This window comes from Rhinopithecus roxellana, chromosome 18, assembly GCF_007565055.1.
Source record: "Rhinopithecus roxellana isolate Shanxi Qingling chromosome 18, ASM756505v1, whole genome shotgun sequence".
Lineage (NCBI taxonomy): Eukaryota > Metazoa > Chordata > Mammalia > Primates > Cercopithecidae > Rhinopithecus > Rhinopithecus roxellana.
The window spans coordinates 59814381-59841907 of NC_044566.1; the positions used below are offsets into that span (position 1 = coordinate 59814381).

Consider the following 27527-nt stretch of genomic DNA (forward strand, 5'->3'; position numbering starts at 1 on the left):
GAGACCCTGACACAAACAACAACAACAACAACAACAACAACAACACATTTTTTGAGAAAACCAACTGGATATTAAGTTATTAGTGTTAACTGTGTTTGGGATAAAGATGTATAGATGAAATGACAATATCTAGGCCGGGCGCGGTGGCTCAAGCCTGTAATCCCAGCACTTTGGGAGGCCGAGACGGGCGGACCACGAGGTCAGGAGATCGAGACCATCCTGGCTAACACGGTGAAACCCCATCTCTACTAAAAAATACAAAAAACTAGCTGGGCGAGGTGGCGGGCGCCTGTAGTCCCAGCTACTCGGGAGGCTGAGGCAGGAGAATGGCGTGAACCCTGGAGGCGGAGCTTGCAGAGAGCTGAGATCTGGCCAGTGCACTCCAGCTTGGGTGACAGAGCGAGACTCCGTCTCAAAAAAAAAAAAAAAACAAAAGAAATGACAATATCTGGGATTTGCCTTCAAATATAAGAGGAACAAGGGAGTGTGTGGAGGCACAGAAAAAATAAAGCTGGCTGTAAGTTTATTCATTGTTAAGGCTGGTTGGTGAATACATGGGGATTTGTGTTCTCTCTCTACTTCTGTGTATGTTTGAAATTTTCAATAATAAAACGTGGAGAAAAAAATAGTGTAACTAAAACACTAATCTTTTAGTCTATGTTTTGTGGTTTCTTTGTGAAATAAAAGATTATTATTCTGTGGTTACTTCAGTAACTAAACTTCATAGACAAGATCTATCTTCTCATAAATCAGATTTGATAATGCAAACACCTATAATCTCTTTCCCAATAATCAAGAGAAAAATTACTGTTCACACTAGCAGCAACTTTAGCTGAGATTGTTAAAGATAGTTATGTGAAATTTTAGCTCATCCAATGTTTTACATACTCAGTTATTTTAATAGAAAACAAACTGAAACAATGAACAAAAAAAAAAAAACTTAAGAATTCTGCAGTACTAAGTCAATGAAAATAAATAACCACCCATGCTCACTGCTTTTCCTATTAAAAAGAATTTCTTATTCCCTCATTAAATTGACTTTCTTCCTTCAAGTTTTTTCCTTGATTACAATCATACCAATATAGAAAATGAAAAATACATTCAAACTGAAAAATACATGAAAACCCTGAAGAAAAAACTCAGCATCTCACTACCCTGAAACAATACTGTCAACATTTTGGTGAACACTCCTAAAATTTCTCTAGACATATTATTATACAGACATTAATAAGTGAGGATATAAAATACATAGTACTTGGAAACATATTTTTTTAAACCAACAATGTGTGTAGAACCTCATTTGTCAAATATTGCTAAGCACTATTCTTTTTAACAGTCACATAGCTCTTAGTGTATGTATAGTATATGGCTATACCAAAACTAATCTCATAGTGATAAGCATTTTAGATTTAAAAAATTTTAAAAACACCTTCACAACAATACCATGAATATCCCTGTGCTGGTTGTTTACATACTGTCTCTGAGCTTTAAACCTACCCTTTCATAATCTGCTCAGAGATCCTGAAGCTGTAAATCTGCAAAGAGCTGGTTTCCTATTAATTTCTTCCACTACAAGGCACTAGAGCTTCTTAAGGCATTCTGAGCAGTAGTTTCACTGCTCCCCAGCAACAGCCAGGCCATACCATACTTTGGCAGTGTGTTGGGTGAAACTGGCAGGGCTCCTCCACCTCTTAACACTACTTCTTCCCAATTATCCCACCAGCTCTAGAGGTACTAGCTGCTTCCACCAATTTGTATCTCTGGATTACCAATGCAACTTTTTTCTCTTTTGTCCTTTAAACATCTGTATTAATTTGTTTAAAATACAGTCATGCCTCACTTAACAATAGGGATACATTCTGAGAAACGCATCACTGGATGATTTCATTGTTGTGAGAACATCATAGAGTATACTTACATAAACCTAGATGGTATAGCCCACTACACACCTAGTCTATATGGTAAGACCTATTGCTCCTCGACTACAAACTTGTACAACATGTTACTGTACTGAATACTATATGCAATTATAACACAGTGGTAAATATTTGTATATCTAAACATAGAAAAGGTACTGAAAAAATATGGTATCAAAGATAAAAGTTGTATCGCTGTATAGTGCAGTTCCATTATAATCTTACAAGACCACCATATATAACTGGTCTATCATTAACCAACATACCATTACGCAGTACATGACTTTATACCTAGTATAGTTTGTTTCTCTGAACCCTGAACTATATGATAGATTATGTGCACATCTTTTCTAATTATCTCTAGGATAAGTTCCTGAAAGTGCAGAGTCAAAAACTATACACATTTTAAGTTTGCATATATTACCACGTTACAAACCTAGAAGCATGGCATCATTTTATACTCCCAAGAGAGCATTGTTGGAATGCTAACTAACACTGGTTGCATCACATAATTGCTTTTATTTGTATTTCCTTGATTACATAAGCATCTTTTCATGATTTGGAAGGCTGACAGGACTTCCTGCTCATAAACTTCCTGTTCGTTCTCTTTGCTAGTATTCTATGAGGCTTATATTTGTTATTCCTTCATTAATAATCTTTATATAATACATTGCAGCTGGGCACGGTGGCTCATGTCTGTAATCCCAACACTTTGGGAGGCCAACGCGGTCAGATCACTTAAGGCCAGGAGATTAAAACCAGCCAGGGCCACATGGCAAAATCTGGTCTCTACTAAAAATACAAACAAAAAAAATTGCCAAGGGTGGTGGCACATGCCTGTAATCCCAGCTATTCGGGTGGCTGAGGCACAAAAATTGCTTGAACCTGGGAGGCAGAGGTGCAGTGAGCCAAGAGATCATGCCACTACACTCCAGCCTGGGAGACAGAGTAAAACCCGGTATCAAAAAGAAAAAAAAAAGAGTCTTTATACATTTATACATTGCAGGTATTAACCTTTCCTAACTAATATTTACTGAAAATAGTCCTCCAGCATATAATTTGTGTTTCCAACTTATTTCATGATTTTGGCTTTTAGCTAAATAGTGGTTCCTCACCCCCACTAAAACATAAAGCAGAGACTTAGCCTGTCCTCTTTATTACAATATCCTCAACACCTAGAACAGTACCGTACACCTAGAACCATACCATACATGGTGGGGCAGGGGCTGGGGGTGGGGGGTAACCCATAGATATCTTTTGCAACAAATGAATTTTAACGAAATAATACAATCCAGGCCAGGCACAGTGGCTCATGCCTGTAATCCCAACACTTTGGGAGGCCAAGTTAGACAGATCACCTGAGCCCAGGAGATCAAGACTAGAGTGGGCAACATGGCAAAACCCTGTCTCAACAAAAAATACAAAATTTAGACATGCATGGTGGCATGTGTCTGTAGACACAACTACTTGGGAGGCTTAGGTCGGGGGACTGATTGAGCCCCGGAGGTTGAGGCTGCAGTGAGCCATGATTGAGCCACTGCACTCCAGTCTGGGTGACAGAGCAAGACTCTTTCTGAACAAAATAATAATAGTAATAATAATGATAATCCAATCCATCAATATTTCATTCACCACTTTGGTATTAGTATCCCTTCCTCTATAAACAAGGAAGTTATAAAAATATAGTGGTTACCTAGTACTTTGATTAATCCATGTTATATACTTAAAGCAAATCCACGCTATACACTTAAAATAATGCAAGAATTTGTCTTTGATTCTTCTGGAATATATGTAAAATCAAAGTAAGCAGTCTATTTTCCTTTCAAAACTGCTTGCTAATTATTTACTAGGTAACCTAAATTTTCCTGGCCAATTTATTTGTTAAATATTATATCCCCCCATCAACCATTATTACAGCATTGCAAATTTCTTGTATACTTTACTTCTAGGTCTTCTGATGTTTATTCCCATAATAATGTAAATGACTGTTGGTTATATAAGAAAAATTTTGGATTTTTACATACTTATTTTGGCTACTCCATTTTGAGTAGTTTTTCGGTTGATTCTCCTGGATTTTCCAAGAAAAATGAAAGCCTCTTCCTTTCCCCACTTGTATTTCTTATTTTATATTCTTACACAATTACACTAGTTAATGCTTCCAAAACAATGTTAAACAACAGCAGAGATAGTGTGGCTTCTCATCTTGTTCTGCTTTTACTGGGAATGCTACTGGTGTTCTACATGATGCTGCGTATTGGTTTGAAAGAGATTAATTATGTTATGAAGGTACTGATTCCTATCTTATTAGATTTAATTAGAAACAGACAGATTTTTTTTGGCCAGGTGCAGTGGCTCACACCCGTAATCCCAGTACTTTGAGAGGCCAAGGCAGGCGGATCACGAGATCAGGAGATCGAGACCATCCTGGCTAACACAGTGAAACCCCATCTCTACTACAAATACAAAAAATTAGCCGGGCATGGTGGTGAACACCTGTAGTCCCAGCTACTCAGGAGGCTGAGGCAGGAGAATGGCCTGAACCCAGGAGGCAGAGCTTGGAGTAAACCGAGATCACGCCTCTCCACTCCAGCCTGGGCAACAGAGCGAGACTCCATCTCAAAAAAAAAACGAAAAAAAAAGAAAATCAGAAGCCCTTTCAGGATCTATAAAAAACAAAAAATGATCTATTGTGTACCCTTTTCCCTACTTATATAATAAATTATAGGCCGGGCGCGGTGGCTCAAGCCTGTAATCCCAGTACTTTGGGAGGCCGAGACAGGCGGATCACGAGGTCAGGAGATCGAGACCATCCTGGCTAACACGGTGAAACCCAGTCTCTACTAAAAATACAAAAAAAATTAGCCGGGCGAGGTGGCGGCCGCCTGTAGTCCCAGCTACTCAGGAGGCTGAGGCAGGAGAATGGCGTGAACCCGGGAGGCGGAGCTTGCAGTGAGCTGAGATCCGGCCACTGCACTCCAGCCTGGGCGACAGAGCGAGACTCCGTCTCAGAAAAAAAAATAAATAAATAAAATAAATAAATAAATAAATAAATTGTAAACATAAACAGTAGGCTTACTAATATTATAGCAACCCTCTCTGTATACTCCTAAAATTAACCATGTTTGGCCACAATATATTCTCGTTTTATTATTTAAATTATCTTTTTACTAATATCTTACTTATACAAAAATCACATATTAGTGAGATTTGTGTTAGGGTTTTCTTAGGGGGTGGGGGAATATCTTTTACTAGGTTTCAGTATTCACGTTAGTTATCCTGGCTGTAAAGAAAATAAGTGCTTTCTTTTCTATACTCTGAACAATTAAAAGAATTAGAATTCCTGGTTTCTTATAGATTTGAAATATCTCCCTCAAGACACAACTTACACTGATGCTTTTATTAGAGAATAATGTTTCAATTTCTTTTATAACTACAGTCTGCTTGGTTTTTGTCTTTTCTTGTCTTGAACTTATTTACATCATTCTTAAAAATCCAGGTTTTCAAGTATATTTACATAGCCATATCTAAAAGTTAAATAATTAGAGTAAAATGATAGGCAAAGACAAATCAGAGATATACAAACAAAAAGAAAACAAAATTCAGATTTAGAGGGCATAAGCAAAACTGAATTCCAGAGGGAAAAGCATACAACTATGTAGACAGGGTAACCTCATGATTAAAAGAAGGGGTGGTACATTTACTGAGTCCTGTACACTTAAGAATATCCTTCATTTGCCCCTACTTAAAAATAACTAGGACTACCTAGGAAATTCTTTAGTTATACTGTTTCTTCCATCAGAACTCGACAGTTGTTGAATCATTAACTTCAGAAATTATATGTGGTTTGAAAAGAAGTCAGCCAGCTTCATTATTTTCCACTGTACTGACCTAACTAGTTTTTCTTGATATTTGCAAAATCACCTTTGCAATCCCTGATAATTTAGCAAACTGCACCAGTATATTTTCCAAAAATGAGTCTTCATCTCCAGATTCATATTTTCATTCATTCAAAACAAATTTATTACTATTCTCTTTAATATTTTCCATTTCCCATTATTCTACTATCTTCTCCATAGACGTCAATTACGGTTTTTCACTATCTGCAATTCATTCTCTTTAACTCCATTTTTTCTGTCCAATTTCTCCATATTCTATGCAGATTTCCTTAAGCCAAATCTCTAGCTCACTGATTTCATCTTCCATATTGTTTATTCTACTCCTTGCTACCTATATTAAATTATATTCTATAATCAATATCCTTAGCCCTTTCTCATGTATTATCTCATTTTTGTTATCTTTTTTCTTCTCATGTAATTTGCTGTTTACCTTCCTTGGCAGCTTAAATGACTAAGACTTTCTTTTGATACTAGAAAAATTCGATTCTAAATATTGCTTATCAGTTACTTTGGAATGCTAAGATCATTACATAGGTTTTGTGTTTTTTAACTTGCTTATCTGTATTCTGTTACTTCATCTTCAAGTAAGAAAAATTCTCTCTGGCTTTGCTATTTAAACAAAAGTATAGTTAGCATCTCCCAGATGACTGAACACGTCTCTTAAAAAATTAACGTAAAAGCTCCCAACTCAGGCTACAGTTGCTTCATCACCTGGCTAAGTAGCATAGGAATGAAAGTTAGGACTAAAGGTAGTAAGTCCTTTTTCTCTGTGTAATTTATCTCCAAATTTGTTAAAACTCTTACAAGGATAAGAACCAGTCACTGGGGCTATGGGTACATCACATGCTGTGATAGGATCCTCAGTTTTGGCACATCTAAATACTTTTAGGAGAGTCAGACTCCTGAGAGACAAGCTGAGTCACAATGGAACTCATATAATTCATCGTTATGGAACCCCATAACTCATCATCGTTTTTCGTTTAATGGGTCAAGCGTATAATTGTTTTCTGCTCCCGTAAAGTCGGTAAAAAGATATTTCCTTCATGATTTTCCTTAGTCTTACCTCATCACTAAACTTTGCTCTTCCTGGTAAACAGGTTGACCTAAAGAAAAATACTATGACCACAAAGCCTCTCCTTTAGTCCTAGTACAGCTAAAATCAGGTTCTCTTTCTTTCTCTTAAAGTGTGTCCATATAGCAATATCCTCCCTCTAAATTAGCAAATAACAGGACACTTACGGTACACTGCCAATACATATCCCTTGTCAGTGCTCTCACATTCAATACAGTCTTAATGGCACATCTGGTGCCAATTCTGTCCAGTTAGTGGTAGCTTTATTAGATACATTTTTCTTTAGGTTCTTTTTAATTATTTTGATGAATTCAAGGGAAGACAGTTTAATCAACAGTCTCTTAACTGTATTATTTTTCCTCAAAATCAACTCACCTAATTTAATAAAACATTACATCTAAATACATAGTTTATCTCCTGGAAGAAATTATTATGAGTTATATATACACAAGACCAGTGTGTGCACACTGTAGGAATTCAGTATCAGCTGAGTTAATTCTCCTCATGAGAAGTATCTGAAATATATTCAGTATATAAATCAAATAATTTTAAATACTTCAGTTCCACAGTAAAGCAATACATTTTAAAATGTCCCATTTACATTTCAAAATGTCCACCTTTTGACCCTGTTCTTGTGGTTCTACAAATACATCAAACCACGTTTCTTTAAAATATAAGTTACTAAGAAAAACAATCTAGAATGAATATAATAAATCCTCCAGGGAATAAGCCAAACTTGAACTCTGTCGATGCTCTAATTAGAAAAGAAACTGCCGTAATGGGTATCACACCATAGGCATTGGAGCCAAACAGGCCTAAATTCAAATCCTGGCTCTGTCACTTGCTAGCTATATGACCTGGGTCCATTTACCTCTGAACATTAGATTCCTCATTTGGAAAACCAGGATAATAACTGCACTTCACTGAATTGTTACAATGTTTAAATGAGACAGTATAATAGGTGGACATTCAGCAAATGGTATACAGCTGTATACAGTCTATACATAATGTGTGTGTATGTATAGGTATTACATATGTGTGTGCGAGAAATACACATACATAAAACCAAACTCATCTCTGATCTGACTAGGAGAGACATAGCACCATCCAAAGGGAAGCTTATGTTCTGGGATTACTTAAAAATTAGAAGTCAGGGCCCGGCGCGGTGGCTGATGCCTGTAATCCCAGCACTTTGGGAGGCCAAAGCGGACGGATCACTTGAGGCCAGGAGTTGGAGACCAGCCTGGCCAACATGGTGAAGCCCTGTCTCTATTAAAAATACAAAAATTAGCCAGGTGTGGTGGCGCATGCCTGTAATTCCAGCTACTCGGGAGGCTGAGGCAGGAGAATCACTTGAACCTGGCAGGTAGCAGCTGCAGTGAGCCAAGATTGTGCCACAGCACTCTAACCTGGGTAACAGAGTAAGACTCCGTCTCAAAAAAAAAAAAAAAAAAAAAAAAATTAAGAAGTCAGTTCCAAACAATAAGGTTTCTTACTCTTGCCAGAGAGACTACTGTTATAAAATTTTAGTATGTTTCTATTACCGTTTAAATAATTGCCAGCCAGGCACAGTGGCTCATGCCTGTAATCCCAGCACTTTGGGAGGCTGAGGCAGGCAGATCACCCGAGGTCAGGAGTTCAAGACCAACCTGGCCAAAATGGCAAAACCCCATCTCTATTTTACAAAAAATTAGCCGGGCGTGGTGGCAGGTGCCTATAATCCCAGCTACTCAGGAGGCTGAGGCAGGAGAATCACTTGAACCCAGGAGGTGAAGGTTGCGGTGAGCTGAGATCACACCACACTACACTCCCAGCGTGGGCAACAGAGTGAAGCTCCATCTCAAAAAAAAAAGAAAATAATAATAATGCCTTTGTTCTATTTATCAGCAGTTTCTAGAATTAAGTACACATGAACAGAAAGGAATAACAAAAATTATACCTGAAACTCTTAATTGCAAGCTAGCTTTACTCCCAGTCTCTTTCTAAGGAAAAGACCCATAGACAATTCTTCTCCATAAAAACCATGGTACCCCAATCACAACTAACCAGACTAATGGGTAAGCCAGATGTGATGAGGTAGAGGTGAAAGCAACCACCTATGACTACGTCAGTATCAGAACCACCTATTCCATCTTCTCTCCAAGAACTAGAAGAGATACACATAGAGAAGTAAGCAGTGACATGTAAGAAATGAAGATTTATTCTTCTGATTATAAAATCTTGAACTATGATTATCCCAGGATAACAGCTCAATTTGCAATTATGGGAAATACTGGAACACAGAAAAAATTGCACTGCTGTTAAATATTCCATGCTTCTCTACTTCCTTGCGTCAATTAAAGCACTGCTTCTGAAATTTGTTTGTTTCAGTACCCTAAATCACAGAGGAAACTAAAGAATATTATAGACAGTCCTGATGAAATTCCTTTGAAATTTCCCATCATACCTTAAATTCATATGAACTGTTTATTCTATGCCATAATATACCAGGGACTATCAAACTGATACATCAGAAAGATATGCCATGTTTATCCCCCAAGTTCATGCATCTTCTAAAATAACAATCAAAGCTTACTCCCAGGAAAGGAGAATCTAAACTGAACATTACAGACTTAAGATAACCTAGACAGTTTTTCCTCAAAACTTGAAAGATTCCAATTATTACATAAATCAAGAAATAATTACGTTTCTGATGTCCAGAATATTTATCAAAATAAACTCAACTCACGATCTGATGTGTGGAAAATCCTCTTCAATTCTGCCTCCTGTGTTTTTGAAAATTTGTAATGCAGCTTCTGCTACTTTTTCATCATCCATTTTCAGACAAGCCAGTAATGATTCAAATGTTTCAGCAGAATGAAATGAGATGGGATGTGTAAATGAGAGTACCTATAAAATGAATCATAAAAATGATTTGTAAAATTTTTTCATCTTTATAATACAAATCCAAAATATTACATATTAGAAATACTATAAATCAAAGTCAATAAAAAAATAATTATATTAACCAAAACCTGAGAGCACTATAAACAAAATTTAAAACATACTCAACTATGTAATGGAAATGTTCCTCTGTAGGAAGACTGTATGATATAATGAAGTAATTTCTTCCAAAGTTAAATTACGTGTTAATATAATTTTAGTCAAAATAATTTGGATTTTGATTATTGTTCAGGTTTTTTGGTGGAGAATGAGAGAAAAGGGGACACGAAGAGAGAATTTAACAAAACATCTCTCATCTTCCCAATAAATGTCATTAGCAGAGACTGAGTAAGAAGAGAATAGGGAAAGGGGTAAAACACTGACAAGATAGTAAAGAAGTCTATAAAGTTTCAATAACCAAATCACAATGGTATGAACATTAGAATAATCATGAAACAAAAAATATAAGGCAGTAAGTAGACTCTAGAATATATAAAAAAATAGATTATATAAATTGTAAGAGATTACAAAGAGGTCAACAGAAAATAAATAGTCCTGAGTAAACTGAATAGCTATTGGGAGAAAATCAAATTAGGCCCCCCACCCCCACAACACACTTTCAAAATCAATTTCAGATGGGTTGTGTTTAAGATTTTAAAAAACAAAAACAACAAAAACCCTCTGTACAAGAGAGAGTTTTTTTAAGCATAAAGTAAACAAAAGGAATCAAATGTGGAATGTAAAAAAAACAGCACACAGCAGAAAAATATACTAAGTATAATGCCACATTTATGTTTCTAAAATATTCAAAATAAGCAACATGTTATTTAGAGATACATACATAGATGATAAAACTATAAAGAATATTGAAAGAATAATAAATCCAAAATTCAGGACAATGATACCTGGTGAGGGGATGTGAGTAGGCAAGAAAAAAGACTACTCAGGGAACTTGAACAGTATTTTTAATATTCAATTTAATGTGACACTCTATTTACTTTTCACTTGTATTCACTTGGTTACTACATATTTACTTTTCACCTGTATTCACTTGGTTACTACATATTTACTTTTCACCTGTATTCACTTGGTTACTATACTTTATAATTTACATATAAGAGAATACATGTTTATACATATATCAAATATGTATCAGGAAAAAAGCAAAGGAAATACAAAGCTCATTTAAATCAGAAAAAAAGAAAAAAAGACAGAGATGTCAGTAGATGTATGAACAAAGGATAAAAATGGTGAATTTACCATAGGGAAAACACAAATGATTAACATATGGATGGTGGACCTCACTAGTATTAAATATGCAAATTAAAATATTATTTTTGCTTATCAGATTTGCAAATCTTTTAAAAATGTATTATATTCCATTTTGTGAAGGTTAAAAAGATGGGCACCTTCACATACTACTGATGGAATTATATATGGGTAAAATTTCCCTGTACAGCAATTTAAATATATATTGCTCCAAGAATTTTGAAAGTGGTCACTCTCTTTAACTCAATAATGCTCTCCTAATTTTCTAAAAAATATGACATTGCCAAGAGATCTTACACAGAAACACACAGCTTAGTACTGTTTGTAAGAATGAAAGTAGAAAAATGAAAATATTCAACAATAGGAAAATACTAGTGATACAGAGAAAGGAGAGTTCCAAAGTGAGGCTTAGCCCGCAAGGATTTCTGGCTTTGCCAAGGAAAGAATTCAGTGATATGGTAAAAGAAAACAGCTTTATTGAAGCAGCAGTGTTACAGTTCCAGAGGTGTTATATATACCTCTATGGTTGCTTCTGCAGAGCAGCACTACCCCACAGGCAGGGTGCAGAGAGTTGCAACTCAGGGCAGTTTCACAGTAATATTTATACCTACTTTTAATTATATACAGACTAAGGGGCAGTTTATGCAGAAATTCCTAGGGAAGAGGGAGTAGCTTTTGGGTCATCAGGTCTTTGCCAAGGAAAGGGACAGTAACATATTAGAAATACTGTATTTCTAATATAGTATTTCTAATATTACTATTATAATATATTTCTATATATTATATAGAATATAATATATATATATATTAGAAATAGTATTTATAATATACTATTAAGGCATGAGCTACCGCACCCGGCCTTAATTATTATTTCTAATATAGTATTTCTATATTACTATTATAGTATTTCTATATACGGGTATTGCCACAGCAATGGTAAACCGACAAGGTACATTGGTGGGCGTGTCTTGTGGAAAGCTGATTCTGTCTTGCCCTTGTTTTAGCTAGTCCTCAATTTGGTCCTGTGTCTGAGCCCCACCTCCAGAGTCCAGTCCTGCCTCCTACCTCAGTAGGATAGTATGATACCCCAAATAATGGACTAATCACCATTTCAAAAATGTTTATTATTATTTTTACCATGAGCTAGGCATGGTGCTAAGAAATTCATGTACATGATTTAATGTCCTTTGCGAGACAAGCACTTAATCATTATCTTTTTTTTTTTGAGACTCCCAGGCTGGAGTGCAGTGGCACAATCTCGGCTCACTGCAAGCTCTGCCTCCTGGGTTCACGCCATTCTCCTGCCTCAGCCTCCCGAGTAGCTGGGACTAGAGGCGCCCATCACCACGCCCGGCTAATTTTTTGTATTTTTTAGTAGAGACTGGGTTTCACCGTGTTAGCCAGGATGGTCTCGATCTCCTGACCTCGTGATCTGCCCATCTCGGCCTCCCAAAGTGCTGGGATTACAGGCGTGAGCTACCGCGCCCGGCCTTAATTATTATCTTGATTTCATATGAGGAAGTGAAGCAAGTAATGTGGTCAAAGGCAGACAGCTACTAAATGACAGCCAAAAATCAGATCTGCTTTAGACACTCTTAAAAAAAAACTCTTGAAAAACACCAAGAAAAATGCTTATATTTTAATAAGGGAAAATAGTTAAGGATACAAAATTGTATTTCAGCTTGATCTCAATGATCCCAACTATGCATTTGTTGAAGATTAAAAGGAAACAAAAGAAACTGATGTTTATGTATGATGAGCCTATGTTTTTTGTAATTTTATATATTCTAAGTTGTCAATAATGAACTAATATTTTTACAATCAGTAAAAGACAGAATATTTTATGAAACACAAAAAAGTCTGACAAAGAATTTGGCTCATTCTGCAGTAGAGCTGTACCTTCTTTGCTCACTAATGACACCCTGAATTATATTCCACTATTTTAATGTAATTAGTACTAAGCTAGATTATAGCATTTAAACCCCAAAATAATCAGATCACATGTAAGAATAAAAATACAATTTCTAAATCATCTAAAACAACTGAGAAAATTTTACTTTGAATTATATAAACTTAAGAAAACATCAAAAACAAATAATATAAACTGTATATGTTAAACAGATATCTAATTAGGCACTTAATTTTAAATAGATACTTACCTTAAGCAGTTCAAGACCTGCTCTGATGGCTTGATCAGTTGGAACACCCTCATCTTCATCATCTGCTGTTCCATCTATTGATTTGTTCACTTGCTTAATAAGAGCACTAAAATATGACCAAAAAAAGTCATTTTTTCAAATGTTACTAGCAATGTCTAAGAAAAATAATCCTGTGTTACATATATGTGCATATACATATATACATATCTGAACCGAATACAAATTTGACATAGCTGGTTTTTAACACTACTGCAAAAACAACTATAATAAAATATTTTCAGATGCTTCTTTTCAAAAATAGTTCTTTTCCCTTGCCCATTCAAATGAGGTCAAAATGTTACTCAATTTGTTCTTTATTAATGCTATCAATATCTTTATTATTATATTTTTCATGGCAGGTCGGAGCTCAAACACATAAACAACAATTATTTTTAATTATCTAAAACTGATTATTAGTCCAGCAAGTAGAACAATATACACAGAAATAAAAAAGGATAAAGGAAATATTAAGCCCTTCTAAACCACTGACCAAATATTACTGTGTGTCAGGCACAGCTGTCAGAGTCAGAAATATATCTAGGCCTCCTCCTAAAAGGTGAGGAATATCTAAGTAACAGACATACAATAAAACCTCATTAGAACATCAGAAAAGGAACAAAAATAGATCAAAAGGAAACATGATGTTTTCAAACTTTCTTCTAATAAAAAGCTTATGTTATTTTATTTTATTTATTTATTTTTGAGACAAAGTTTCACTTATTTATTTATTTATTTATTTATGAGACGAAGTTTCACTTTGTCGCCCAGGCTGGAGTGCAGTGGCGTGATCTCAGCTCACTGCAACCTCCGCCTCCCGGGTTCAAACAATTCTCCTGCCTCAGCCTCCCAAGTAGCTGGGAATACCAATGTGCACCAACAAATCTAGCTAATTTTTGTATTTATAGTAGAGACAGGGTTTCACCATGTTCGTCAGGCCAGTCTCAAACTCCTGACCTGAAGTGATCTGCCCGCCTTGGCCTCCCAAAGTGCTGAGATCACAGATGTGAGCCACCACACCCAAATTTACTTAATAAATTTGTCTGATTCAGAGTCTTCCTCTTAAAAATACAGAGCCTTCTACTTCTTGTCTTGCTTTTTAAACCTCAGAACTACCTCTTCAAATGAAAACTGATACAAGAGGAGTCCAAAGTGACTGACAAGTAACCAAAGTAGGGTGTCTCTATTTGTAAGGGGTCAATGACCATAAGCTACGCCCAATGCCCTCCCCAACAAAACATCCCCAAAAGGGTTTGAGTACAAGATGAAAAAATCATTAGTATTATTTATTTTAGATTATAACATATACCTCTCAAAGAACACTATTGATGACTAGTAAATCAGTATGCTCTATATATATATTGTATAAGTACTTTATTTTTTCAACTGTGGAAAACATTTTAGGGAAAGTTTAAAAATAAAAAACATCTCTTCCCACATTTCACAAAAGGGAATGCAGAGATAAAAAGAAATAAGTTTCCAACTTGTCACAGGTAGTATCAAAAGCTGAAACTTTAAATGAGGTTTGTTTTAAAAAACAACATTTTCAGTTCCCAAATTATCTGTGAAAATGCATCATTTGTTCCTTTGCAACAGATTCACCTAATTTCCCAAGGGTATAAATAAAATTTATTTATATTACCTAAACTATGCAAGTTAACAAAAAAGAAGAGTGTCTGGTATACTGTTAACAGATAAAATTAGGCTTAGATTGACAATTTCTCACACAATTTGAACCAATCCTTAAAATAAAGATAAATAACAAGAAAAACAACAAATATACAGGTACAGATGAGTGTATGTACGTGTGTGTGTGTGTATGTGTGTGTGTGTGCATTTACAAATACAGATATATACAGAGGAGTACACAATACACACAGATGTGTAGCTAGTTTGGTGCCTTGTATATAGCAGGCACTCAACAATGACCGATTCCTGAATGCATGAATGAATGAACAGCAATGAGAATGTAGTATTTTATATACAAATACCTGATAGATTCGGTATCTATGTGCACAGGTGCTATCCTCTCCAAGAGAAACTTGATCATTTCCAGGAAAGGATTTGTAGGCTGTTTGGGGTTGCCCAACTTCTTAGTTATTTCACGCTGTAATACAGATTTTTTCAGTATTACAAAAGTACATTTAAACAAATCATTATGTTAAAATAATAAGAACCAACAATAATTAAAACCATGTAATACTGACGCTGGAATAAACAAATCAATAAGAACTGAACAAGTCCAGAAAAAAAGACTGAATTAAGGATTCAGCATATGAAAAAGGTAATATTTCAAGTAATCAGGGAAAGGTAGGCTAGTCAATACACCGTATTGAAATAATTGGATAGACATTTGGAATAAAAACAAAGTAAGGCCCCTGTCTCATATACTACATCAAAAATATTCCAAAAGGATAAAAATACAAATGAATAAAACCAAGAGTCACTGGATGAACAAACTTGAGGAAGTAAAATTATCAGAAGAGCTTGTTAAAACTACAGATTCCTGAATTTAACGCTGAAGATTCTCATTTAGTTGATCTGGGGTGAAGCCAAGAATCATGTTTCAGAAGGTACATAGGTAACAGATTAAGAATCACTGACAACAATAAATATTTTCATTCACTTATAACAGAATAGGATTTCATAAGCAAGACAGCAAAGTCAAATACCATGAGGAAAATACTGACTTACCTAGATAAAGATAGAAACTATGATATGCAAAGAACATAATAAAGGGTAAACTAAAACTGACAGAAAATAATCTGCAACTTCACAAATGCCATATGACAAACTCACAAGTCAATAAGATAAAGACAAATACCATTCTATAAAAATAGCAAATATTATAAACACAACCTACAAAATAAATATGAATGGCCAATAATCCCAAGGAGAAAAAACAGTCAGATGACTAGCGACTAACAAATATAAATACTATCAAAATAACTGTGTTTTTGTTTTCACTTGGGTTTTGTTTCCAGCAATGACACTGACCAATATTGTTATGTGTGAGAAAACGGTCACTCTCATTACTGGTGATTAGCACAAAATTAATTCAGTTCTGGAAAACAATTTGCCAAAGCATATCAAAGGCTTTAAAAATGAGCTGTCAACCTATGCAATTGTACTTCTTAGAATTTATCCTAAAGAAAGAATCAAGACTATGTAAAAATATTAATTATATTCTTCTTCATAGTAATCAAAAAGTAGGAAAAAATGTGAATGTGTAACATAGTGGACTACTCAATAAATTATAGTACATGTATTCAATGGTATGCTACGGAGCTATTAAACACTATAAAAGACGAATTAATGAAAAAGTAAAATGTACAAAACTGTATGTACAATATAATCTCACTTTACAGAAGGACATACACCACAATATTAACAGCAATTGTCTCTACAGAGAAATTACAGTTTATCTGCATTGTTATTTATGTGACATTTTCCAAATTTAATATGATGAATATAAATTACTTTTATAAAAGAGAGAGACAATAAAGAAGATTTGGTGGCTTTTTCAAACATTAGCTCTTTTCTGTCCTTACCACACAACCTTCAGCCTGCTTGCAGGAGCATGTTGGACTAACAAGTACTTCTAACTGCTTTCTTATTTTCTCATCATCTTCTAACACCTGCGTGAATTTCTTCATGAAATCCTGAGCCTTACCAGGATCGGGTAAATTTCCTTAAAATAAATTAAAGTTCAATTAAAATCAATGTTTTTAATTCTTAAAATAATAATAGGTCAATGTTTTCGTTTCTTTTATTGCTTTAAAATCCTTACCTACAAATTCAGTTTAGTTTAAGAAATTAAATTGTGAAACACCTTCAAGAGTCAATTTTCACAAATAAAAATATATTTTCTAGAAATATAAAACAGGATCATTGTGAAGGGACATATATGCAAGAAAAGACTAAAATGGCTACTTCTAAGTAATCCCTTGTAAATATTTAAAGGCATCAAATGTCAATCTGAAAAATGCCAATTTTATTAATGTCCCCTTGAGCTTGCTGCACACACTGCTCTCTTATAATTTAAGAGATTAATCACTAAGTTTTACCTTTAAGAACTACTTTCCTGTATTTCCCTGTTTATTGTTAAACCAACCCAGAGAGTTTACATATACATTCTTGCTATCTAGCAGTGACATATACTGAGCAACCTATTCCAGGTGTTACTGCTGGGTAAGTCCTTACTGCATGGGAAAGAATGAGTCTTTGTAAAACCAAAAATGATTTTTATACTATTCTGCTAATGTGTCTATGTATCAAAATACTTATGAAAGCTAGTAAAATGTTGACTGTGGTATCTTTTTCTCCTGGCTTCTTAACTGTTGTAGAGAGCCAGACTAGAATTGGCATCTCCAACAACAGAAATTGTAAAACAGAACTTCGGCACTTTATGAGGCCGAGGTGGGTGGATCACAAGGTCAGGAGTTCAAGACCAGCCTGGCCAAGATGGTGAAACCCCGTCTCTACTAACTAAAAGAATACAAAAATTAGCCCAGCGTGGTGGCAGGCGATTGTAATCCCAGCTACTTGGGAGGCTGAGGCAGAGAATTGCTTGAACCTGGGAGGTGGAGGTTGCAGTGAGCTGAGATCTCGCCACTGTACTCCAGCCTGGGTGACAGAGCGAGACTCCGCCTAAAAAAAAAAAACAAAAAAACCAACAACAGATTTTTGGACCATCAAAATAGTAGTAGAAATTCAAAGGAATCCCAAGACATGAATATAGTAAACATAGTCTTCAAGTTCACATACAATTCTGAAATCCCATTTTATGTCTTGGTGAGATATTTAAATGACTTAATGTAGTTAAGAATCTATTAATATATTAATCCTAAATACTTCTGTATGACCTTTTCATGTTTCTATAATAGAAAAAAATCTGCAAAGAAAGAGAACCACATTATAGTACAACAGATGATCACTTATAGAAGATAAATGGAATGTTTTTATAAGTTTACATAATAAGCACCTGAGGGCAAGCTGGAAAACCGCTAGTTCAGCACTTTGCAATCTATGTTCCAAAGATCACTAGTAGTTCAATGGAGTGTAACAGTGTTCAGGAAAAGGTATTTTTTTCAAATAATTTTGGAAAGTGTTATTTTACAGCCCCTCCATAAAGGATGGGCATCATAATAAAGGCTACAATAAGGCCTATTATTTCAGGAAAAAAAGGGGGGGGGAAGAAGGGAGAAAGAAAACTCCTTTAATTTAGCATTCTATAAACACATATGACAATGAAATCCCTTTTTCTCACAATACTAAGTTAACACCTGCAGGATACTAGCATTCCCTGAAACAGAATCTGGGAAATACTGAACTCACTGGAAGAAAACTGACAGGAAAAAAAAAAAAGAATTTAGGGAATGATCTCTTTTAGGAGACAGAATCCATAGCTAAATAAAGGTGATAGGCCAGGCACCGTGGCTCACACCTGTAATCCCAGCACTTGAGGCCAACACTAGCCTGGGCAACACAGGAAGACCTAGTGTCTAAAAATACGTATTTTTTAAATTAGCCGGGTGTGGTAACACATACACGGAGTCCCAACTACTCAGGAGGCTGAGGCAGGAAGATGGCTTGAGCCCACGAGGTCGAGATAGCTTTGAGTTATGATTGTGCCACTGCACTCCAGCCCTGGGCAAAAGAGCAAGATCTCTTCTTTAAACATCAATTTTTTTTTTTTTAAGGAATAGCACAAAACAGGTGACTGGAAAGTAGTTTTCCCAGGACAGAAAGACATTTTGGTCTTAAAGTTCTACTCATTCTAATACTCCCATTACTTAATCCAAAACCCAGTGAGTCAGGTTTACTATTATCTTCAGTGTCTTAACTTTACTTTCATATACATCTTGGAATATTTGGTGTCTCAGATTCATCTTAAGATCTCTTCATTATCACCAAGTGGAAGCTCAGTAGAAACATTCCTCCAGATGTTTCTGATTATCCCTCTGTCCATCTGCTATACACAGTGACCTCTGAGGTCGGAAAAAAGGAAATGACCTGCAAAAACAGCGACTTTTCCCTACTTTTACACTGAACAAAGGAGATGTTCCACATAATCCTTTTGTATTTACTGTTAAATGAAATATCATTTTAGTTAACATCACCTAAAGTAAAAAAGCAAATTAATATTTTTTCAAAGAAGCTGTTAGGTATGTACTTATTAGGTATATCCTTTATATTTCCGCTTGGAGTGAATTAGCTTCAGTTAGTCACATTAGAGCAAGCAACACCAAACAGATTCAGTTTTTATAAGTTTTTACATGATGATTTAAATAAACTCGTAAAAATAAATTTATGTACTAAATTCTTTCTCCAGCTCTAGCTCACATAAGAAACTAAAGAAAATTTAAAATTCCTGTATTTTCATAGCCTAGAACAAAACTGCATGAAACACTTTAAATTATAAAAATATTTCAATTAAAATTACATTTTATACAGATTTTTAAATAACTTACTTGTAATAACCATCACTTTTGAAAATATGGCCTTGACACTGGCATCTGTCTGTAAATCACACAAAAAAATGCAAAATTAAAATTCCCTGACAAAAAATTTCACCACACTCTGCAAAAAATTAGACAAGCATCACCCACTAAATGCTGCAGACCCGTGCTCTTACCACTACTGTCGCCTTCTTTATTATTTTTATTAAACGCTAGATAAACTAGACAGGAGGTAAAAGTAAATTCTTTCTCCACTTTCATTACGTCTTATCTTACCCTGTTGTGTTAGCCTCCAAACAGAAATCAGACAGCTGCACTACATTTTGGAACAGGTAGATATTTTGGGAGTTTTTGTTGTTGCTGCTGTTGTTTTTAGAGCTGAAAGAACAGGGAAAACTCCTACAATGTTTAGACCTGAGAGCTGTAAGGCATAGTCATGAAGCTTATGGGGAAGACACTAAAGACAATTAAGATGTGACTGACACGTCAAAAAGCTGTTTCTAAGAGTGTTAGTTATGGGTTGCATCAGGGAAGTGTTATTTCAGTGAATTAATTCACTACATTATACTGTATGTAATACATTCATGTACTATGGCATGTAAAGTCACATGCATAAAAGATGTTTCTTAGAGTGCTAATTATTCACTGCATCAGAGTAGTGTTATTTTAAAAAACAGAAACAAAAAAAGTCATTGAGCAAGTTTATTTAAAGTACTGAGCTAAATAAACATTGAACTGAAAGCAATAAAATCAAATATATATACAAACAGACCATACCTATTGAGAATGAGCTTGCTAAGAGGAACTGCGAGTTAAAGCATAATAAAGTTCTAGAAATAATTCCCAAATATTTGGAATTTAAAGCATCAAACAGCTGTCTAGAAACATGTAAGATTTCTATTGCCGCTGTTTTATTTGGGGGGAATGAAGTGGTGGTGGGCTATCCTCCTCCATTCTGTTACTTTTTCAAACCCATCACACATGAATGAGAACTCCATCTTTAATGTGGATAACTGGATAATTATTTTAAGACAAGCAAAAAGAAAATTCCACACTGTAGAAGAGAACTAAACATTCCAGTTGAATTGAGACTGTATTTAGTGATTTCACATATGACTCAGCAGGAAAGTCTAAGACCCTCCCAATTTTTAACAGGTAAAATGATGAAGCTCCATCTAAATACATAAATTTTAGAGGAACAGTGATAATCAAAAACAAAGTTATATTTGATTACAATCTCACACATCATGCTGTTTAACATATGATTTATACATTTAATATACTACCTGGATGCTACTACGATTTCAATAATACCTAAACACGAATAATTTTATATACATGTAAGAAAGAACATCTTATATTTTTAATTAACACTCTTACATCTTTGGCCATAAAGAGGTAAATACACAGAGCTCCAAGCAGCAGAGAGAGGCACTTTATCCAGAGATTATTAACGAAAACATACTAACTTTCCGTATTATGACACTAACCGAAACATGCTTATTGGCTAAAACATACTAATTTAACAGGGTTTAAGAGAAAGGAAACAGCAAAATCACTAAATTAGTTTTAAGTGATTTATTTTAAGGGAAAACATATTTTAACAGGTTCAATATACTCAATAATCACAGAAAAAAGGTTATGTTCAATAAAACACAAAGAGATCACTGTCTATAAAACAAAAATATTACTCAAATGTAAGCTTCAATTAGGCAAAAAGGTGGTACAAAATGTCTTATTACTAGTGATCTGAAGGTTTAAAAAAATAGTGAGAGAGTCACTATAAACCACTCAAACAAATGGTGTGAGTTTTTTGATTTGTAGAGCAACTGGTGAATTTATGTCTAGGGAAAAGGTGAAAATTTTCACCCCTTAGATGAAAACAACACTGCTCCACTGACCTCTATCCTGTGAAGTGTACGTGTGGAAGAGAGATTGAGAAAGAGCACTCTAAACTGAAAAAGAAAAAAAGAATACTCTTGCTTTCCCTGAAGGCAATTTAAAATGACCAGGCACACTGCTTTTTAGATGAATTATGCCTTTTACACGTCTATATACAGCATTTCAGTGAAAAAAAAAAAAAAAACCCTAGAATCATTCTAAATGATTGATAAAAGATAAAATATGATACACCCAATGGATGAATACCACCATTAAATTATAAGTACTAGGTAGTACATTAAAATCTCCATAAATATTAAGTAAAAATATCAAGATACCTAACTATAATTACATAATTATTGAAACTTTCTAAAACCACAAGCGTATACAAAAAAGTAGGGAACATCTTAACAGTGGCAACATAAAATGTAATTTCCTTCTATTTTCTATGCTTTCAATAATGCTGTTATTGTTTACATCTTTGTATTAAAGCTACCAAAAAACTTTAATTTTGAGTACATAGATCCACACTCTGTTTTATATTGGGTATTATTATCTTTTGCAGATGTAAACATTTATCACTTTCTATCTAATAAGTTTCTTAAAAATTAGGAGTTTTCTAAGCAAGGAATCCTAACTTCTACAGTCAGAACTTGTGCAAACAGAATTGTAGTAGCAATGGTAAACAGTAATTAAAATACATGTGTTTTAAAAAACACTGAAGAAAAAATTCTTACTTTGGGTTGCTTAATCAAGTCAAGCAAATCCTTTACTTGATGTCGGAGCAGATTTTGACATTTCCACATTTCATTCAATGCTCTGAAAAACACAAACACACACATTTAAATAACAAAACAGAATAAAAATCTTTCTAGAATATTACAACTATATAATTTAAGGTTCAAATTATAAAAGGAGATGACAGAGATGAAATTCACAGGACTAAGCAACTGATAATCTGTAGAGGGAAAGAATGGAATCAAATATAACACAGCAGGATCAAAAGAAATAATCAGTGGTCGAATTAGGGTAGGAATTAACCAGATAAATTACAAATTTGAGAAATAAAGTTATAACTGACAGCGTAAGGTGTTGTAGTAGGCAGGATGAAATGGAATCAAAGACATAAAAAGAAGAATTAGTTATAAGAGAATGGGGATACTTTTTCTTAAGACAAATCTTAATTAAATTTTAAACAGTCTGGAATTATTTATAAGTGAATATTCTTTTTATAAGTCAAAAACTCTGATGTTCTCTTAATAGTTGTATTGTTCTCAGGCAGAAATTTAAATCTAAAAAAATTATACAGGTACAAAAGAAAATATATAAACAACAATATTATATTAATATATAGAGCATAATTAATGTTAATGAAATACTTGATTACGGATTAGAACCACACAATTAAAAATTTTTAAGGAAATCTCCCAAAACAAGGAATACTTTTCATCAGTTTGTTTTCAATTATTCTACGCTTCTATTAACCTCTATTACCATACATATGAAACACTGCCAAAAAGCAGTAACACAGATGCATATAAAAAACTTTCTCTTTTAATAGACAACACTGTTTCATATTTTAATTCTCCCCTTTAACAATATGTTTGAAAAATGCCTTTCAATTTTTTAAAGGAGATAAACCAGTTCAAATTTGGGACACTTGAATTCCTTTATAGTAGTCACATCAAAATGGTACTGGCAAAGCAACATGAGGACATTTTCATCTTAGAAGTTATATTTTAAATAGCTATACTTTACTAATTTCAAGTTACTAAGTTCTATAAATTTTCATAAGCACAGTTTAAGAATATAAACATTGAAAGCAAAATGTTCATACTCCAGAGGACTAAAAATCTAACAAGAGTTGTATGATTAAAATAATTTTCAAAGAAATGTAGCCGTCATTTGTAAAATTACTTCTGAACTCCAAAGTCAATGTATTCTCTCTTTCCTATACATTTAATCATTCTAACTTCTGAAAGGCCTAGATTTTGAAGCTTGCTTTCACTTAAAATAAAAGGGAAATTACCTGTTATAGTTACTCATTAAAGATAAAATGTCAAGCTATTTAAAGCCCATTATAAACTATTACGGCTATAGCTTAAATCAGAAAGTGACCATCTCTAAGAACTTGTATTATAACATGTTTATAGGAACTGTCATTTCAAGTATTCTAATAAAATTGTATTAATTAGCAAGGCAATCTGTGCCTATTTATTGCCTTTCTAAATAATTCTCTAAAAAGGGGAAAACAGTTATACTAGGAGAAGCAATATTACAACAGAAAGAAAAATCTCTATTTAATAATAGTCTGAATTGCAGTTCTGTTGCTAAATGTAAAAACTCCAGTTACAGCCTGGATATTCTTATATTTGTTACCTGACATTTTAAATACACAATTAGTTCCCACAATTCTCCTTGTTACCAAACCACAAGTTTGCAGCAACTCAAAGAAAAAGACAGCTACCATCAGGCTTCAGTCAGTGGCCTGTCCAAATGTTGAAGAGGACCTGTCCTCCAACCTTTACCTCCCAAACTGACAAATCACCCACGGAACTTAGAAGCACAAAACTATCTAGACGCAAAGTTGTTTAATAAAAGAGAAGATCACAACGAAGACCCCGATACCATCTTCTACTACTGTCGCTAATAGGAGTGCTGGGGAACTTGTCAGAGGTGGAAGTACACACTGTTCTCTTTTTCAATAATCAAGATATTTCATTTACTTAGGAGCTTATTCAAAAACTGATTCACATAAAAAGTCTGAAATCTAAGAAATACTTTGTCTTCCCCAAAGAAAAGTAGTCAGAGAATAAAATATATGGCTCTTTCAACAAGTAAGAGGAATCCTAACCAAACAAGTTCTCACCAGGAACATGTCTGACAAGCAGCTATTTTTAAGTCCCTTTCAAACTAAGTTGAAGTCATATATTCAAATGACTTCAGGGCTAGAATGTAATTTAAATGAATAAAGAGGAACAGGTGTTGTAATACAGAGTAGTGAGGCGTGTGGTGAAATCAGAACATTAATGGACCATAAAACTATAAAAGATCAGTATTATCTGTATTCAGGAAAATCAAAGATAAGAAAATTTGATACTCAAAAGATTAGGAAAAATTTAAATGTCTGATAATATAGAGGAGGATGTAGAAATCCATAAACCACTGGTAGGAGTATAAACTAGTATGATCATGTAGGAAAACAATTTGACACTAGTTTACAATGATGAAAAGGCACATAGTCAGAAACTCCACTCCCAGCTATATACTAGTGATTATGAACCTTGGTGGCCCATTAAAATCTCCTGAAAGGCTTTTCTAAAACTCAAAATGCTCAGACTACACTCCAGACAAACTAAGTAACTATTTCTGAAGGCAGGACTTAGTTTTCAATTGTTTAAACCTCCCAGGGTGATTTGAATAAGTAGCTAAATTTGAGAATAACTCATATTCATACCTTAGAGAAACTCTTGCATGTGTATATTAAATTGAAAAGTATTTACAGTGGCACTATTTGAAATAGTAAAAATAAATAAATAAATAAAAATGGAATACAGACGTCCATTTTCTGCAATGACTCAAATTTCTGATATCAAAATAATGGAATAAAATTATGGATTAATGACAGTGCAATTTTATAGCACAGTGAAATGAATGAGATATAGCTATGTATAATATTATGAATGAATCTTGGAAACAGAATAGAAAAAAAGACACAAAACACTATATACACAGTTGTTTCACTTTCATAAAGTTCAAAAACAAGCAAAAATATATTACTGAGCGATACACATATATACACACACATATACATACATGTTAAAAAATTTTTTTAAAGGAAACAAGAAACAAAGGTAGAGGTTACCTCTGGGAGGAAGATGAATGGGAGAAAAGTTTACAAGTTGAGTAACAGATTCATAGGTATTTTTATTTTATTACTATGCTTCATAACATATATATGTGATTTTTTATTATTACATAATAAAAAAGGTAATGGATTTTGGAGAAAACAACCACAGATAAAGTACTAAAATACTGGTAAGTATAATAGTTGGCCAGCTAATCACAAAAAGTTGGTTAAAGTGAAAATCCTCTAAAAAATGATATATATGTACCCTAACTGTTTTATTTTAAAAAACAGATAAATACCCATTCATTTACCAATCATTTTTGTAGAATCAAAGCCTTTCCTTTTGAGTACTAGTCTAGATTGAAATTTACTTTCATCTTTTCAATGGCATTATTTTTCTTTTCTTTTCTTTTTTTTTTTTTTTTTGAGGCGGAGTCTCGCTCTGTTGCCCGGTCTGGAGTGCAGTGGCCAGATCTCAGCTCACTGCAAACTCCGCCTCCCGGGTTTACGCCATTCTCCTGCCTCAGCCTCCCGAGTAGCTGGGACTACAGGCGCCCGCCACCTCGCCCGGGTAGTTTTTGTATTTTTAGTAGAGACGGGGTTTCACCGTGTTAGCCAGGATGGTCTCGATCTCCTGACCTCGTGATCCGCCCGTCTCGGCCTCCCAAAGTGCTGGGATTACAGGCTTGAGCCACCGCGCCCGGCCAATGGCATTATTTTTCAATGTATCGCTTGTGAATAGCACTGTTTCACTTTTGAATTCAATCAAATATACTTGTTTAAGTGATGAGTGATATCTGACATGCTTAGTTTTATAACAACTATCTATACTTTTTATATTTACTGTTATTTTTCTTGTTTTCTATCTTGTTTCTGGTATTAAAGTTTTCATTATTTTTTGTTCCTCTGTGTTTAGAAGCTATACATTTTAACTGCTTTCAGAGGCAACTGTTAAATGCCCACTTATGACATACTTAGTCAACATGTCTGCCCTCACTAATATGATAAAAGAACCTTGGAACACCTTCATACTCATTACTTACCTATCACCTTACATGCTGTTATCTGACAGGACCCAACTGCAGTCAAAATTTTTCACAAAGGCATCAGGCATCAACCAGTCAGAACCATGGGCAGTGGAAGAAGGTCCTGGAGACATTCCAGCCCTGCCCAGGCATTGTAGGGCCATAGGAAGGAGGATTGCAGGGACACTCAGGAAATCTCACATAGTACTGCAGTGGTATATGGTACTGGCTAAATACTGGCCTACACGCTACGTACTTTTTAATCCACACTCCCACCCCTTGCAAATAAAACTGTATTATTACTGTTTTTACAGTCCTTTATTATTTATACTTATAGAAATGTTTCAAATTCTTGAATCTTATTACTTCTTTACAGATTTAATTTCCTTTCTTACCAAAACAAGGCTATTCTTTAATAATTTTTTTCAAGTAGGACTGGCAAATTCTTCATTTTTGCTTAAAAGTGACATTTCATTTTTACTCTTGAATGATAGTTGGGTTGAGTAGAGAAGTCTAGATTTAGTATGATTTCCAATAGGTTGTTCTGAATATGATATAAATACCATATTTCATCCAATTTAAGAGGCCATCAATTGATTTTCCCACGAGAAAAAGAGCCACCAATTAGGCTATGACGAACCAACAATTTTAGGATGTGTTCCAATTCCACAGAAAAGTTTACAAGAAATAAAATTAAATATGAGAGTAATGTATTTTACTATGTGTAGTGGAAAAATAAGCTTTGGAACTAAGTAGGATTAAGTGCAATTCTGGCTCCCTCTTACTCCTTGTGTGATTGTGTGGAATGTAACATCTGTGTGATTCATTTCATCATATGTAAAACAGGAAAAATATCACTTAAGCCAGGGTTGCCAAGCTTTTTCTGTAAAAGGCTGGACAGTAAATATTTTAAGCTTTGTGGGCAATCAGATCTCTTTGCAACCTACTTTTCCACGGCAGCACAAAAGCAGTTACACATAATACAAATTCCATTGCCTGAAATACAGCAGGTAGGGGGAAAAAAAAGGTGTATTTCTCCC

The 27527-nt window shown here is 34.4% G+C and overlaps 1 protein-coding gene across 5 annotated transcripts in view; it reads right to left on the bottom strand.

Moving 5' to 3' along the window:
• The window catches only part of PDS5B (PDS5 cohesin associated factor B), a 198488-nt gene that overhangs the window by 53918 nt on the left and 117043 nt on the right, over positions 1-27527 (bottom strand). For all 5 annotated transcript variants that reach the window (XM_030922200.1, XM_030922199.1, XM_030922201.1 and 2 more), the window contains exons 14-19: positions 22350-22431; positions 19744-19792; positions 16822-16961; positions 15262-15377; positions 13235-13340; positions 9613-9773 (exon numbers count right to left, since the gene is read on the bottom strand). In XM_030922200.1, coding sequence (XP_030778060.1) covers positions 9613-9773; positions 13235-13340; positions 15262-15377; positions 16822-16961; positions 19744-19792; positions 22350-22431 — 654 coding nt within the window. The remainder of the gene's footprint in view (positions 1-9612; positions 9774-13234; positions 13341-15261; positions 15378-16821; positions 16962-19743; positions 19793-22349; positions 22432-27527) is intronic.